Source organism: Schistocerca gregaria, chromosome 4, assembly GCF_023897955.1.
Source record: "Schistocerca gregaria isolate iqSchGreg1 chromosome 4, iqSchGreg1.2, whole genome shotgun sequence".
NCBI classification, from domain to species: Eukaryota; Metazoa; Arthropoda; class Insecta; order Orthoptera; family Acrididae; genus Schistocerca; species Schistocerca gregaria.
In genome coordinates, this window is record NC_064923.1 from 520,816,238 (window position 1) to 520,832,927 (window position 16,690).

The following is a 16,690-nucleotide window of genomic DNA, read 5'->3' on the forward strand; positions in this document are numbered from 1 at the left end:
CTGCTCGACAACCCTTCTGGAAGACTGGGACCACCTGTGCCCTTTTCCAATCATTTGGAACCTTCCGTTCCTCTAGAGACTTGCGGTACATGGCTGTTAGTAGGGGGGGGGGGGGGCAAGTTCTTTCGCGTACTCTGTGTAGAATCGAATTGGTATCCCATCAGGTCCAGTGGACTTTTCTCTGTTGAGTGATTCCAGTTGCTTTTCTATTCCTTGTCCTTCCTTCTTTGATGTCAGCCATTTTTTCGTTTGTGCGAGGATTTAGAGAAGGAACTGCAGTGCGGTCTTCCTCTGTGAAACAGCTCTGGGAAAAGTTGTTTAGTATTTCAGCTTTACGCATGTCATCCTCTGTTTCAATGCCATCATCATCCCGGAGTGTCTGGATATGCTGTTTCGAGCCACTTACTGATTTAACGTAAGACCAGAACTTCCTAGGATTATCTGTCAAGTCGTTACATAGAATTTTACTTTCGAATTCACTGAACACTTCACACATAGCCCTCCTTACGCTAACTTTGACATCGTTTAGCTTCTGTTTGTCTGAGAGGTTTTGGCTGCGTTTACACTTGGAGTGAAGCTCTCTTTACTTTTGCAGTAGTTTCCTAACTTTGTTGTTGAACCACGGTAGGTTTTTCCCGTCCCTCACAGTTATACTCGGCACGTACCTGTCTTAAAGGAATTTTACGATTGCCTTGAACTTTTTCTATAAACACTCACCACTGTCTGTATCGGAACAGAAATTTTCGTTTTGATATGTTAGGTAGTCTGACATCTGCCTTCTATTACTCTTGCTAAACAGATAAACCTTCCTCCCTTTTTTTATATTCCTATTAACTTCCATATTCAGGGATGCTGCAACGGCCTTATGATCACTGATTCCCTGTTCTGCACTTACAGAATCGAAAAGTTCGGGTTTTTGTTTGTTATCAGTAGGTCCAAGATGTTATCTCCACGAGTCATTCCTCTGTTTTAATTGCTCAAGGTAATTTTCGGATAGTGCACTCAGTATAATGTCCCTCGATGCTCTGTCCCTACCACCCGTCCTAAACATCTGAATGTCCCAGTCTATATCTGGTAAACTGAAATCTCCACCTAAGACTACAACATACTGAGAAAATTTATGTTAAATGTATTCCAAATTTTCTCTCAGTTGTTCTGCCACTAATGCTGCTAAGTCGGGAGGTCAGTAAAAGGAGCCAACTATTAACCTAGCTCGGTTGTTGAGTGTAACCTCCACCCATAACAATTCACAGGAACTATACACTTCTACTTCACTACAGGATAAACTACTACTAACAGCAACAAATACACCACCACCAGTTGCATGCAATCTATCCTTTCTAAACACTGTCTGTGCCTTTGTAAAAATTTCGGCAGAAGTTATCTCTGGCTTCAGCCAGCTTTCTGTACCTATAACGATTTCAGCTTCGATGCTTTCTATCAGCGCTTGAAGTTCCGGTACTTTACCAAAGCAGCTTCGACAGTTTACAATTACAATACCGATTGCTGCTCGGTCCCGCAAGTCCTGACTTTGCCCCGCACCCTTTGAGGCTGCTGCCCTTTCTGTACTTGCCCGAGGCCATCTAACCTAAAAAACCGCCCAGTCCACAGGACACACAACCCCTGCTACCCGTGTAGCCGCTTGCTGCGTGTAGTGTACTCCTGAACTATCCAGCGGAACCCGAAACCCCACCACACTATGGCGCAAGTCGAGGAATCTGCAGCCCACACGGTCGCAGAACCGTCTCAGCCTCTGATACAGACCCTCCACTCGGCTCTGTACCAAAGGTCCGCAGTCAGTCCTGTTGACGATGCTGCAGATGGTGAGCTCTGCTAGCATCCCGCTAGCAAGACTGGCAGTCTTCACCAAATCAGATAGCCGCCGGAAGCCAGAGAGGATTTCCTCCGATCCATAGCGACACACATCATTGGTGCCGACATGAGCGACCACCTGCAGATGTGTGCACCCTGTACCCTTCATGGCATCCAGAAGGACCCTTTCCACATCTGGAATGACTCCCCCTGGTATGCACATTGGTTTTCTTCCCCCTCTTGCTGCCATATGTAGGAGTGTATACTTACCGCCTCCTAGTGAAACTGTTTCCCCTCAGTGAGTCCCAAACCCAGTCCTAGGAGGTCTTAATTGCAAGTTTAGATGAATTTTTGGAGAGTCAAATGCACATTGCTGCTGCTCGGTGCAAATTTTGCCAAATGTAGTGTTATAATAATCAGTCCTATAAAGAATGGATTGCAGAGTTGGAGGGCATGACTAGAGATTGTAAATTCTGTTGTGTCTGTGATGCAACTTACCAGCATGAAATGATTTGTAATGTTGTTATTCAGAATCTATGGGTCAGAGACTGAAGGATGAAATTCTAAAGCATCACAACCCTAGCATTAGTGAAGTTCAAGATTTAGCTGAGCAAGAATTCTGTCTACCAGTTATCGCTTCACTCGAGACAAACAACCCCACCCACAGCTCCAGCCTCTGCACTCGTAAGTCAGCTCCACGTAAACAAGGCTGGACATACTACATATGGCCTTTGCAGTGCCAGCAGAATACTAATTACACTGCCCCAGCTCCACAAAAACTGAAATCCTGTGGAAGAACTGTTTCTTCAGGCAAGTCATAGTACAGGACATATAAAACTGGTCTGCCTGCAAAAGGCTGGAAAGCCGCCATTTCACACGAAAAAAAAGTAGAAATGAATGGAAATCAATGTCATTTCATGTTCAGATTCTGCATCCCCTGCTCAAAATGCAGAAAATGCACACACACACACACACACACACACACACACACACACACACACACACAAACACACACACATTTAATGCAAATACCACACACACTTCAAAAAGGCTCTCCCAATCTCAACAATCATGAAAGCACTCTAGTGCACAGGTGGAAACAGTTTTTCACAACATGGAATGGACAACTGTATTCGCAAAACACACCGCAAACTGTGGATTACATTACAAATTTGTAACCTGTCAGTGCCTTTTCAACTAGATACTGGAGCTTCTGTCACAACTGGAGCTTCAGTCACATTTCTTAGCGTTGATACATATGAAAAAAAGTCTGCATTTCACCGCCTTTAATGGCTACAGCATTTCAGTGCTTGGAACATGCCACTTACCTGCAAAATACAATAACATGATTAAAGCAGTACCTTGCACCGTAGTTCGTTCACACAAGAGTCCAAATATTTTCAGCATGGATGTGTTTGATTCCTTCAGATTAGCCCATACAAGAAAATGTGCAATAGTGTATCTCTTCTGAATAACATGATTCTGATTTACACATCTAACAAATGAACAAGAGAGTTATTCCCCACTTCATTCCAACAGTAGATGTTAAGCCTTCTGCACAGAGTAATTGGGTGATAGTTCACACTAAGTAACTACTGCACCAACCTGGTCCATAGCTTGCTTTAGGTAAGCAAAAAAAATCATGTAAGGCACAATGTCATCCTTACGCTGACAATCAGGACACTCCCAGTCAGGAATTTTTCTCCTGGCCACATTCTGATACTTCATATAGTGAGCGTATAGACTTTGCTGGCCCCTTTAGAAAAACACACTGAATGACTATCTTTGATGCCTACAGCAAATACCTTTTTGTTATCTCAGTGCATTTGATGAATGCTGCCAGCACTATCAAGGCCCTCACTTCTGTATTTTCTCTAAGGCTTTCCACAAACAACTGTTTCCAACAATGGACCTCATTTTTCTTCAAAGGAATTTACACAATTTTGCAAACACAATGGAATACAGCATATCAGGACATCACCGTTCTTGTCACAGTCTAATGGCGAGACCAAATGTTTCGTTCATATGTTCAAGATACAGATGTCAAAACTATGAGCTTCACATTCCTGTGAAGATGCCTTAGTGTCGTTTCTGAGTTCATGTCGTACTTTGCCTGCTCCTGAAATTTCATTAGCAGAGCAACGCCACTGGACTTTGCTGCATTTGCTTCAGTCTCACTGCTCTGCTCCAATCGACTTCACCACAAAGTTTCACCCGAACATCAGAGTTCAATATCAAGTGTACAACAACCCACATTTATGGGACTCAAATGTTGTTCTCAGATCGAATTGCAGAGCCCTTTAGTATCCTGAAACCAGTATACTAATTGCAGCAGTGGAAGCATGCATCAGTGCCACCAATATCAGCTGCGGCCCTGTGAATTCAGTGACCCTGCTGTGGACCAATCTGTTTCAATTTCTTCACTGCATGATGTCACAATGCAGCTTCCTTCACGGCTTACCGAGTGGATGCCACTACCCGCGGCCATCTCGCTGAAGTAAGTCTCCACCTGCCCACCTTCGACCCTAATGTTACCAATGCTGCAGGTTGCCTCTCTCATGGACATCAATGCAGTCACCATCAGCTAGTTCAAGGGCAACCTCTGTGCCCCTACCTGTGCCATTGGATGTGTCCTGCACCTGGTTTGGCGGCAGTTTCACTGGCATTCGCAAGGCACAATGTTGGGACACAAGTCTGTTTGCTCTGCCTCCCCTCCCTCACCAAGCAACCATCCTCGTCACTATCCACAAGCACAGGCCTTCCCCCGTACATCAGAGCTGGGCAGGGAGGGGTGTATATCGGCTGTGATCCAGTCACCCGCACCTTCAAATACACATTAAGCACACCACCAGTTACACTGCCGGATTTCCTACAGCCACCACCGCGGCACAAGGACACTGCCACAAGTGATTATGCCACTGTCAATGAGATGCAAGCATCCCTCCTCTGGAGATCCAGTGGCAGGAGTACTTCAGTTCAAACTTTCATACACTGAGCCCATTTTGCGTACTTTCCAGTTAAATATCATTTAAAGATTTTCACGGCGGCCAGGGCTCAACATCATCTGAATAAACATTGTACTGAACACTGATGAATTTATAAATTTTTTGTATCTGTATATATACCTATATTCAAATCTAACAATATTATGAGAAGGAAAGCTGCTACTCACCACATAGTGGAGATGCTGAGTCACAGATAGGCACAACAAAGAGACTCTCACAATTGCAGCTTCCAGCCGTTAAGGCTTTTGTCAACATCAGACGCACGCATGCGCGCGCGCCCACACACACACACACACACACACACACACACACAGTCTCCGGTAACATATTCAAATCTACTTTTAGCAACTGACACTGAAAACACAGGAAAGTTATGTATTATTTTTCTATTTAATACTAGATGTAGAATAAATTAATATCTGGATTCTCTGTCCATGAACAGCATCTGTTCCTTGCTCCTGTACCCAATAAAGAACAAACAGCACACAAAGGAAGACATAAAAACATTATTTTGTAAAATAGTATGATCACAAATAAAATAATTATGAGCATAGTGAAATACATAAGTGAAGGAAACCATGGGTCATATTACATAATGATGCCATGAACGAGGGCATGAGAGTTGTATAGTCACTGTATGCTGCACAAAAAGAAGCGGTGGTCAAATACATTCCCTGTACCTTTGACAAAGCAAATGCAAATTGTAGTCCATTATTTAATGCTAAAGTGTGTTGTGCTCTCTCAGTGGCGAATTTAGTTGCCAATCTCCTGATTACAGCAACATTATCATTGATGACATTCAAGATCTAGCCAACGTGTAGACAATTTGAGAAAGTGTCCACAACAAGTTAAAACATAGCCCCTCAAACAGGCATACAAAATCAACATATTGCCACTTTCACAGATGATCAGGAGTGGGCCAGGGTGCAAATTTCAATCTTGGAACTGATTAGTTTTCTGTACATAGTTGGCAGATCTGAACCACACATCTGATACCAACCTAAACACTTTCATTTTAGACGCCCCCTAAAGTGTCTCAGTGTCACAGTTGGATGAGAGGCTGGCTGGAGTTCAGTCAGGTCACCATCTGGTACTCTGAGTATTTAGTGCTAGCACAAGTACCCCAGAAGTATGTGCATTCTGCAGTATCCATAGATTTTGGCAGGTGCTTCAGCCAACCACTACACATATAATGAGCTACTCTGTGTAAATATGACCCCTGACCCATTTATTTTGCAACTTCCCAAGCAGTTAGAAATTCATCCAGCTGGTCATGGACGTATTCATTTAACTTGAGATAAAGTGCCTCCTGAAGCCATAATTATAACTTGTTAAGCCTGATAAAGTGCTGGTGTTCGCATGTTGAGTAGTAAGCCAGTAGTAGATTTAAATGTTTAATAAAAGGGTCCATCAGTGCAGATATTGCACCATTTTACTGGGAAAGTTTACCCAGGGGTCAAAAAATAAAATTTGTTACTTGTGGCTAGTAGTAAGGTACATTTGGTCCCATGTAGAAAAACATGGAACTTTTTTATACAGGGTGTAATTCACCTGTGCCATTGATAATGTTTTGGACATGTAGGCAACAGATTACTTAGTGCCAGCAGGGTTTGTAAGTAACAGCACAAAACCTGTCCCATGCTCTAGGCATCTGCAAGTAGTCCTAAGCCTTTCCTGGCTTAAATGTGGCCAGCACAATTTTCAAATACTTTTCCAGTTTTAGAAAATATGCCTGACTAGCCTCAGACCAGAGGAATTTAGCCCCCTTTCTGGGGTTGTACAAAATCTGTATAGTCTTCTGAATGAATTTGTCATAATAGTTTGTTTTACACATGAATAACTGTAGCTCTTTCAAATTTTTAGGTGCAGGGAGATTGTCATTCCTTTATTAAGGACTGACATGGGTTGAAGACCATCTTTACTTCAAGGTATTGGAGACTGCATTGAAAATATAGCTGCATTTTAAACCATTATAAAAGTTTATCAATGAGGTTTCATATATCTGCAAGGTGTTGATCTTGGGTAGCCCCTGTCGTGATTATGATGTGGAAATAATTTGTAATTTTCAGCCTGTGGCAGACCCCCCTGCAGCAGCTGTTTCAAGTATCTCTGGAATTTTGTGGCACCATTCACAACTCCAAATTGTATATTTAATACCGTGAAACACTTTGATTTTTCCTCTGAAAGGCAATTGTAGGCATGTACCAACAATTTTAGAATAGAACTACTTCCACTCCCTCCCTTCTTCACTCTTATACTTTGCCAGTAGCTCTTTCATAGTAGGTTTCAGGTAAACATAAAAGTTAAGATAATACATTGATATACGACTTAAAATCACTACTATTTTACATTGTTCTGATAAGCTCTGTAGTTAGCACAACTGGTTACATGCCGTTATTGCCATTACTGTATTCAATTCCCATAAGCTATCACATTAGCCTTTTGATTACTTATTTCCTTAAAAAGAATACAGACACAGAACAGGAAAAAAAAGGTCTAACATTAGGCATCAATGTAGTATAAATCTTGAAAACTTTGTGTCTCCCACAGGTCAGGACCAAATACACTGGAATAATACAATGAGTCCCAGAAACTAATTTGACTGTTGATAAAAAAGACATTCATTGAATGAAGAGTCAGAAAACCAAGGAATGTAAAGGCATCCAATGCAAAAAGTTCAGTGTATGACATAAAGGGATTATCAAAATGTTACTGATCTACAAACTTGTTTGCAGCTTACATCAGTTGTGTGATTTGGCCATTTAAAGCAATAGACTGGTTAATGTGTTTTATGATATGTTGTATTCTCACCTCCAAAGACAATGAGTTGACACGTCTATATGTTTCGCCATTGCTTATGCATGCAGATTGACCAGTATCCACCTCGAATTTCCCTTAACCAATCTTGTTGATGACTCAAAAGCAGCATGCTGATTACATACATAATACATTGTATTGCAGTGGGGGCCTTCATAGCAGCCGTTATGTGAGACAACTTATTACATGATACTTCACCTTTTCTATCCCTAGATTTACAACAATACTCTGCAATCCACCATGCAGCACTTGGCAGAGTGCATTTTTGTTTTACCCCTCACTGAGAAGAAATTACTAACCACATTAACTTAAACACGTCTTTGTATGTTGGTCCCACAGAAACTAATGATGGTGGAGTTTGAAACAATCTTGCTCAGAAAGCACTTTTATATTCGAGTCAGCGCATCCACTTCCTCTTGTGAAGTTAGTGCATTCACCATCAAATGTTGAAGATTCACACCATCCCTCAGCATGATTCTTCAATGCAAGTAATATAACAGAGCCCAACAATATTTGCACTCTTCTCTACATTGATTTATAGATACACATCACTCCTGCAAAGTGGTGTGTAACATCACATATTGCCCCACTTAGATGAATGATTTTGTTGTAAATACAACTACTTCTCTTAATTCACAGGTCAAGTTTCTACCATTGCAATCTTTTTATACTATCAAAAACTACTTCTGCTAAATCTATCTAATTACTGATGTAATATAAAGTTAATAGCCCTTATTTTGTAAGTATAGCAATGTACTTCTCATTTTCCACTTCTGATCGTTTCATCATAATTAACACAGCATCGTTAATCTTGGCTCAATTTTAGTTGAAGGAATGTGCTTTTTCATCCACTTGTAACTTTTTATTAATGTGACAAATATTCAATTTAACGACCACTACAGCATAACATTTTTAATGAGCGTTACTTTTGACTAAATGCTGTTTTATCAATACAAGATGTTGTTGTGTCCTAACAACTTATTTACTAATTCACTGTTAAGCCTGAGGCTGTTGGAAGCAAATTATAGCACCCCAAGGCAGGAAACAGGAGACATAACGGTGATTGTCGAGACAGACAATAGTGCTTTGGTTAATAGTAATGAAGGTACTTGTGAGCTGCAAAAACTCTGGGCAGTTGTCCCAGTGTAGAAGTTCCAGTCCAAGGAACAGACTGGTAATTCCATACAATGTCCAGATGCAGTTGTAAGGTGCCACAGTAGACTGTAGTCCCATACAGGCATGCCAGTTCTGCAAGGTTCGCAGCAGAGCTTCTGCAAAGTTTGGAAGGTAGGAGACGAGGTACTGGCACAAGTAAAGCTGTGAGGACGGGGCGTGAGTCGTGCTTGGGTAGCTCAGATGGTAGAGCACTTGCCCGTGAAAGGCAAAGGTCCCAAGTTCTAGTCTCGATCCGGCACACAGTTTTAATCTTCCAGGAAGTTTCATATCAGTGCACACTCCGCTGCAGAGTTAAAATCTGCATTCTGGCTTCTTTTTTATTTAACATAATGGATATGTCAGCTTATCCCATGTATGTTAAACTTGTACAAGAAATTAAAAGAGTATGTACATAATATGATAGTACATTACATATTCGAATTTAGCGCACTAACAATAATGTTCAGTTTGCTTCATTCTCACTGCGAGGTTTTGCACTGGCCGATATGGTGGCTAAGAGCTAGACACTAACAGTCAACATGCTAGAAGCTACTGTTGCACACAGGTACACTCGGTTTCTTAGTGTTTATTTAACACTTTAGTGTCACACTTTCACCTGAGTGTCACATACGAAGAATTGCCATGCCATTTGTCTTCATTCTGGGTGCAGTGGGTGTGTGTTTGTTGTTCAAAATCCGACGCTGTGGCAGAAGATCTCCATTCTTATGGCCTGGGTGTAATTATTACCTATCGTACTCACATTTTCAACAGAGAGAACCCTGACCAACAGCATCCATCAATGAGGTAAGTACTGGCTCGAACAACTATATCAGGCACGTGCAATAGTTTTTGACTAGATTCTAGACTATTTTAGGTCAAATATACTAATCTTGAATAATGACTATTTTATATGGACTGTATTGCCATATGTTACAGATTAGATATAGACTTGTTCATAAGTTCAATCATGACCATTTGTGTGCTAAGTCAATAGGCAGTTCATGCGTTGTAACCATAGCTAAGCAAGTGCTTAACAATTACTTCTTAAAAATTTCTAGATCTATTCATAATAATGACGATGTTGGCTTTATAGTACCCTTCCCACTCCTAAGTTCTTTTTAGGTGATTAAACTTTGTGCTTAAGCACAAAATTTTCCTAGACAGGCCATATCTTCTAAGCACATGATGTCGTCCTCATATCATGAGCAATGAATACTTCATAAATGTTAAGACAGTTGTTGTAGGCACATTCTGCACAGGATAACATATACGCCCTTTTCCTCAGCTATACCTTTTATTTCACTTTACTAGTAAATTCAAGGTCAGGAGCTAAGTTTGTGTCTTGTCCCAACAAGTTTATGCGCAGGCACGAGGTATTGTGTCTGCCAGCCTCTCACTCAAGTACCTGCAAGATAGGGAATCTGGGGAAGGGAGGTGGGAAGGGTTTCCTATCTTTAGGGCTATCTTCTTTCTCTTATTCAATCTTAGCAACCATTTCTATTTAGTTCCTTTCTTACTTCTCATTTGAGGACCTAACTATTTTTTCCGTCTTTCCATATTCACATACTTCTATCGTAGAAGTCCTTCCTACTTTCCGTGGTTTCTAATAACCTACATCTTATCTTTTGATAAGAAGGCCAAGGAATCAGACTACATGAACACACATCTGCATACACACAAGAACACATTGAAACACAAACATTAAAATTACAGATGTAGAATCATATTAAAAAAAACTATGATGATTCTACATTGAGTGTACATAAAAAGGAGACATGAGAAATGAAAGAGAATGCAAGCAAGTTCCTCCAAACTACAACAGATACTGAATGAGTACATACTTAGAAAAGGTAGTACAAAAGATGAGAACAGAAAGTATATTACTCAAGTGTCATGAACACCTGTAGTTTATGGCTGGAAATAAGGAAAGAGTCCTCACAATTCTTAACTACTATAAAAGATGATTAAAAACACGAAAATAGTTCAGATCTTGATGTCAAGGTGAAATAACAAAAGAATAAAGGAATGCTCAGCTGAAGATTGGTCTAATGATTATCTATAAAATATTGCGTATCTGATCTGAGGGGGAGGGATATGTAGTGGTGCGAGAATTTCCGCATGAATTCTAGAACCACTTTGCCTTCCACCATCTCGAACACATGATATTTTAGATGTGAGTGGGAGACAGGAACCCTATCTACTGTGCGTCACCTGTCTGTGTGTGCAGGTGTGAAATCAGTCACGAGCAAAAGGTCAATGCGGGGGTTGAACGGCACTGACAAGTACTTGTCAGGTGATTCAAGGAAGTCGCAGTGAAAGCACAAGGAAGAACCAAGGGACTTCTGTGTTATTCTGTGCTGTTTGTAATTGTGACTATTGTTAATGACAAAAGAACAACTGGGATTCTGAATTGTGAAAAAACTCTTATCTTGGACTTGCTGGAGGCAACACATATTTTACGATATGTTTGAAGTGGAGACATGGTTGTTAAGCCAGCTGTTTGCTAAATGTACTTAAATCTATTTCTAATGAGAGACGATACAAGTGACTTCACAAGAAGTCTAATGTTATGTGTGAAGTGTGAATTTTGTTCTTTATGAAGCTCAAATATAGCTATAGTTGTTGAAAAGTATTCTTCGAGTACTTAATTATTTCGAAAGTAGGGAGAGAGTTTTTAAGGTGCCTGTAACTAGCATCATTCTTCGGAGAAGAAGTTTATAGAGATTCCAGAAGCCAGCTATCCAGAGAAGAAGATCGGCTGTGTACACCAAGTAAGTCAACTCGTATAAAAGAAGTGGGAAGAGTGCAATACACCTTACACACTATTAGTTGTCAAAATACGTTAGAGGCTTTTATCACTCATTTCTTCCTTAGGTAGAAAAGGGAGAAAAGCACTGGAAATAGGACTAAAGCATCACGCATTGCTGGCCTAACTACACTTGGTGCCACCTCCTTGTTTGGAAGGAAAGACAGGAAATACTCAGCTGCCCCTCAAGGATTTATGAGAAAATGTTAATCGTAAAATGATGGACTAGTTGCCTAGGAACTTTTGCTTCATTGAATAATTTGCTTCAAACCGGCTGCCTCTTTCCAAGCTGCTATGCATTGACCTTTACTCCCTCTCCTCACCTCCCACATCACACTCTATCAACCCACTGCTCTTTATGCTACCCCCACTACAACCATTCCACCTACCAAAATGCAGTACTGACACTGTCAGTAGTCCAGCCATCACCACGTAGGGGCACTGTGTGTGTGTGTGTGTGTGTGTGTGTGTGTGTGTCAAAGGATAACTCGAAAAGCTGACAAGATTTCTTTCTTTTGTGTGTGCCTTTCGCCAACAACCCCACACTTCTGCTTTTCAGTGAGTGATCTCTATTAATCCGAAAGTATATAAAAGTTTCTACAGTTTACATTGTTTCAGTATTGTACAATGTTAAAGAGTAAAGTCTATGGAAAATAAAAAAAATCTGAGATGATGAACAGCTATAAATATAACATCACACAGAGGAGACTGGCTAAAAATGGCCATCAGACAAATACTTTTATTTCTGGGCAGCACTCAGTAATGCCGCGTAGTCTGATGAGTAATGTAATATCATAAGAAGTAGTAATCAACAGTGACACAATCACCCATTTATTATTATATGAGGAGATTAACTTACCTCAAGTGTCTTCTCTTGCAGCTTTTCAGAATTATCTTGTTTGCCACGTAAAAGGGCAAGTCTTCTAATTATTTCATCTTCTGGCTTTTCTAATTTAGCTGCTAGTTCATCTTCTTCCATAAATTGTTTAACTAAATCGTGTGTCTTCTCAGTATCTGTCCGTGTATCGGAAATCATATAAACCTATAAAAAGATTATTAATATATGGAAATCTAAGTGTTGTAATTTCACTCTGTCACATTAAAGTATAAGCACAACCTGCTTTCTTGAGATGGCTTGCATGTAATCTGGATCCTGTCCTTTTAAGGTCGCCAACCTCCTTGCTATTTCTTCTTCATTTGGTGCAGGTTGTTGCTTCCTTTCTTCCCTTAGTTTTTCTAGCCGATTTAAAATTTCACGATCTACACTGGTCATTCCATGCTTTAGATTCTTCAAACGTTGATCTTGTACATACACAACGATAGGTGGTTTAGCAGGATTCTCCAAAGATTCTAAGCTCCTGCAAAACATCAACAATAATGTCCATGGGCCGTAATTATTATGTAACTACAAGCCAATTAAGACTGCAAAGAAATAATATACAGTTTGTTTAAGTACTGCAGCTCTCTGTTTTCTCTCAACTGCAGTTTAATGTAATAATGAAGAAACTCACCAAAATTTAAATATTAAACAAGTGCTTCAGAAAAATCAGAGAAAAGATTACACACAAGAAGGGGAACCCAAACATAGTGAACCGTTCTTTCAGGTGATGGACATAGGGTGAAATGTTCTCCAACTAAATACCCTTACTGCGTGAGAGTGTCAGTAAGGCCAGAATGCTGTTTTTTGAAGCTGATATTTCATCTGTCTAGCAATTTAACTGTTATAGGTAAGCTAACATCAAGTTCTGTTTTCTGTTACAAAATAGGCAGCACAAACTGTCACACTGCTATAGCTGATATACAGGGAAGAACATTAAAGTCTTCCATATCAGCACCATGAGCAATGAATCACAGGTGTGAATATACAAGAAAACAATGTATGTGTACAGGGTGAAAATTATTGAACTATATGAAATAAAATTGTCATAACTTCTGAACTGTTTGCTTTCAGATGTCCATACCACAAGGTTGGCTGCAAAGCATGCTGGTTTGTTTTAGCAACAAAGTCCACTTTCATTTGGATGGGTTCGTCAATAAGCAAAACTGGCACATTTAGGGGACTGAGAATCCACATTTCACAACTGAGAAGTCTCTTCATCCTCAATGGGTGACCGTGTGGTGTGCAATGTCCAGTCACAGGATTATCAGTGCGATATTCCTTGAGGGCTCGGTGACCACCAAATAGTACATGAAGGTTTTGGAAGATGATTTCATCCCCATTAGCCACTGATTTCGACAAAATGTGGTTCATGCAAGACACAGCTCAACCTCATCAAAGAAGATGAGTGTTTGATGTCCTGAAGGAACACTTTTGGGACCAAATTCTGGATCAGGGTTACACAGAGGCCACTGGCATGGGCCTTGATTGGCCACCGTATACTCTGGATCGGAAGACATTTTTTAGAGACACGGCGTACATCAATAACCCCAGAACCATTGCTGAGCTGAAAACAGCCATTCAGGAAGTCATGGACATCATCGATGTTTCGACACTTCAGCGGGTCATGCAGAATTTCGCAATTTGTTTGTGTCACGTCATCTCCAATGGTAGCAGGCATATCGAACATCTCTTATTTATAAGTGTTTTATTCTTTGGTACGCTTTTACTGAAAAGATTACCAATCATATCAAAACGCTACCAGCAACATATTTGTAAAGAATCTTTAATGTGATGAAGGGAAAAAAGTGGTATTTCTTAGCTTATATTTCAGCAAGGCTTTTTCAAATCATAAATAAATTTGGTAACCCCTAGAGCCTCAACATGATTCAGCTACGAGTCTTTCATATTATGTGATACTAGGCTCTAGTAGATTCTTGAATCCACCTTTTTTTCTGAATCTACATAGAAATGATAAAACTTCTCTTACAAAATCTGAATTTCCTTTTTTCCTTCAACAATCATTCCTTTTAGCTCAGAAGAAGTAGCCACATTTTTATAAATTTTGGCTGGTTGGGGACTAAAACTGAATGGCTCCTAAACATGTATTATGTTCCAATATTCACATCTGTTAGGACGAGTCAAAACTGTAGAGAAGAATTTGAGAAATAATTAGTTTTTATGCTAATTATCTGTGAATGATACCAAACCCAGTACAGAAGCCTGAAATTATAACTTTGCAGTTTTCCTATTAATAGATTAAGTTGTCATCATCAGATTAAGTTGTCATCATCAGATTAAGTTGTCATCATCAGATTAAGTTGTCATCATCAGATTAAGTTGTCATCATCAGATTAAGTTGTCATCATCAGATTAAGTTGTCATTATCAGATTAAGTTGTCATCATCAGATTAAGTTGTCATCATCAGATTAAGTTGTCATCATCAGATTAAGTTGTCATTACATGGGGGGAAGTGATTTTGTACAGTGAACATTGTGGATTCAATTCTGGACAATCAGTTGAAATGGCAATGACGACAGACACCGAACAAAACCCAAGGCAATAAGACATGACCAATACAGAAGTGTGAATTACAATTTATGTGAGAGAACACACAACTTGTGATAAGTCTAAATGTTTTAATGATTTTTCTTTAATTTATTAATATAAACATCAATTGTTTATCCAGTACATGATTTATCTGATACTTCCTGATACCACAGCATAGGACAGCTTAGTCATAATATTGTAAATTCTTAAAAATTAAAGGATCAATTAAAAGAGTGAGGGTATAACCACAGATAAAAAGACAACAACAGAAACTTTACTAAAAATCTATGTTTGAGAAGGAAACATGAAGGCTAGGGGTGAATTTAATAAATGAAACATAGTAGTTGTGGATTTTAATTCAAAACTTTCAAGTGCATATGGCGTAATTAAAAATGGAGGAGAGGAAGATTACAGTTGACTCAGACAACAAAGAAACAATGGTGTATTGAGCTCTCAATAAACTAAAAGTGAACCAATTTTTAGAGGACTCTGAGCTCCAGAATGCATTAAACTGAATCCTTCCTGATAAATGGTAATATGGTAGTACAATTGATGTGGAAAGATTTTGGGAGAAATGGGTTCATGTAAGTAAGAAGTATTAGTTTCAGAGGATAGTATTTAAATGACAACACCTATGTAATAAGGTGGCATGAAAAGTCACAGATATAAATGGAAAGGACAAATAAACAGTTCCAAGAGAGCTCAAAAGAGAATTCTAAGAAGAAGTTAGTCTGAGCACTCAGAACCTTGGTCTAGAGGGACACAACATGTATGAACAAAAAGGTAGGCAAACAAGAAGTAGAGGTTTATTAGTTGAGAAGTGAGGATAAGGGAACAAACAACGAGGTCATCAGTCCCTTAATCCAAGAGGAGCGCATCCAGAAGTAGAGGCATCCACCAAAGACATTTCCTGATCTGATAACAGTAAAACTGAGACAGACATTGTTTGTACTGTCAATACTAAAAACCAATTGAAAGAGATAGGGAGATCAGCAAGTGGGCATCCCCACAGCTCTGCATGGGACAGGAAGCGTCCCATCCTCAAATAATTACTTAAGAGTGCCCACTATACAGTAAAGGGTGACACCCAGGACAAAAAATTGGGTACAGTAGAAAGGAGGCAAACCGAACCTAAAAATGATTGAAACAGAGAAAAAGAGAGATGAAAGAGTAGCCTTGTCAAAGAAGCAGGGACAGGGATGCCCCAGGCCTAAAATAAAGTGGGAGAAGCTCCATCCTCAACCTACCTCCAAGACAGGAACAGGGAGGTTAAAACCTTATAACTGAGTATAAAAACTGCTTTCATGAAGGAAACTGAGAACCAGTTCAACCATCCATGAATCTTCCACCAGTATTAGAGGCAATGAGTCCGGAAGTCCATATTTTGCACAGAAGTCCAAAAGGAGGGGGCATTCCACCAAGATATGAGCTTCTGTCTGTAAGGCTCCACAATAACAATTTGAGAGCAGCTCATTACTAGGGCCCCGATTTTGATGACAAGTCATATTTTTTTCTGAACTATACGGTGAATTTTAGAACAATTTATACACAAATCTAGGCATTTTAGTGTCAAAAATGTATTTTGAATGTGCACATAAAGTCATATTTCAACAAATTTTAGTAATAGGTCATATTGTGGCTAACTTTCAATATAATAGGTCATATTT

General features: G+C 39.7%; 1 protein-coding gene across 3 annotated transcripts in view; it reads right to left on the reverse strand.

Annotated features, from left to right (window-relative positions):
* LOC126268238 (abscission/NoCut checkpoint regulator) overlaps positions 1-16,690 on the reverse strand; it is a 131,228-nt gene that overhangs the window by 49,592 nt on the left and 64,946 nt on the right. For all 3 annotated transcript variants that reach the window (XM_049973893.1, XM_049973894.1, XM_049973892.1), the window contains 2 exons: positions 12,713-12,953; positions 12,455-12,637 (listed from right to left, as the gene is read on the reverse strand). In XM_049973893.1, the coding sequence (XP_049829850.1) occupies positions 12,455-12,637; positions 12,713-12,953 (424 nt within the window). The remainder of the gene's footprint in view (positions 1-12,454; positions 12,638-12,712; positions 12,954-16,690) is intronic.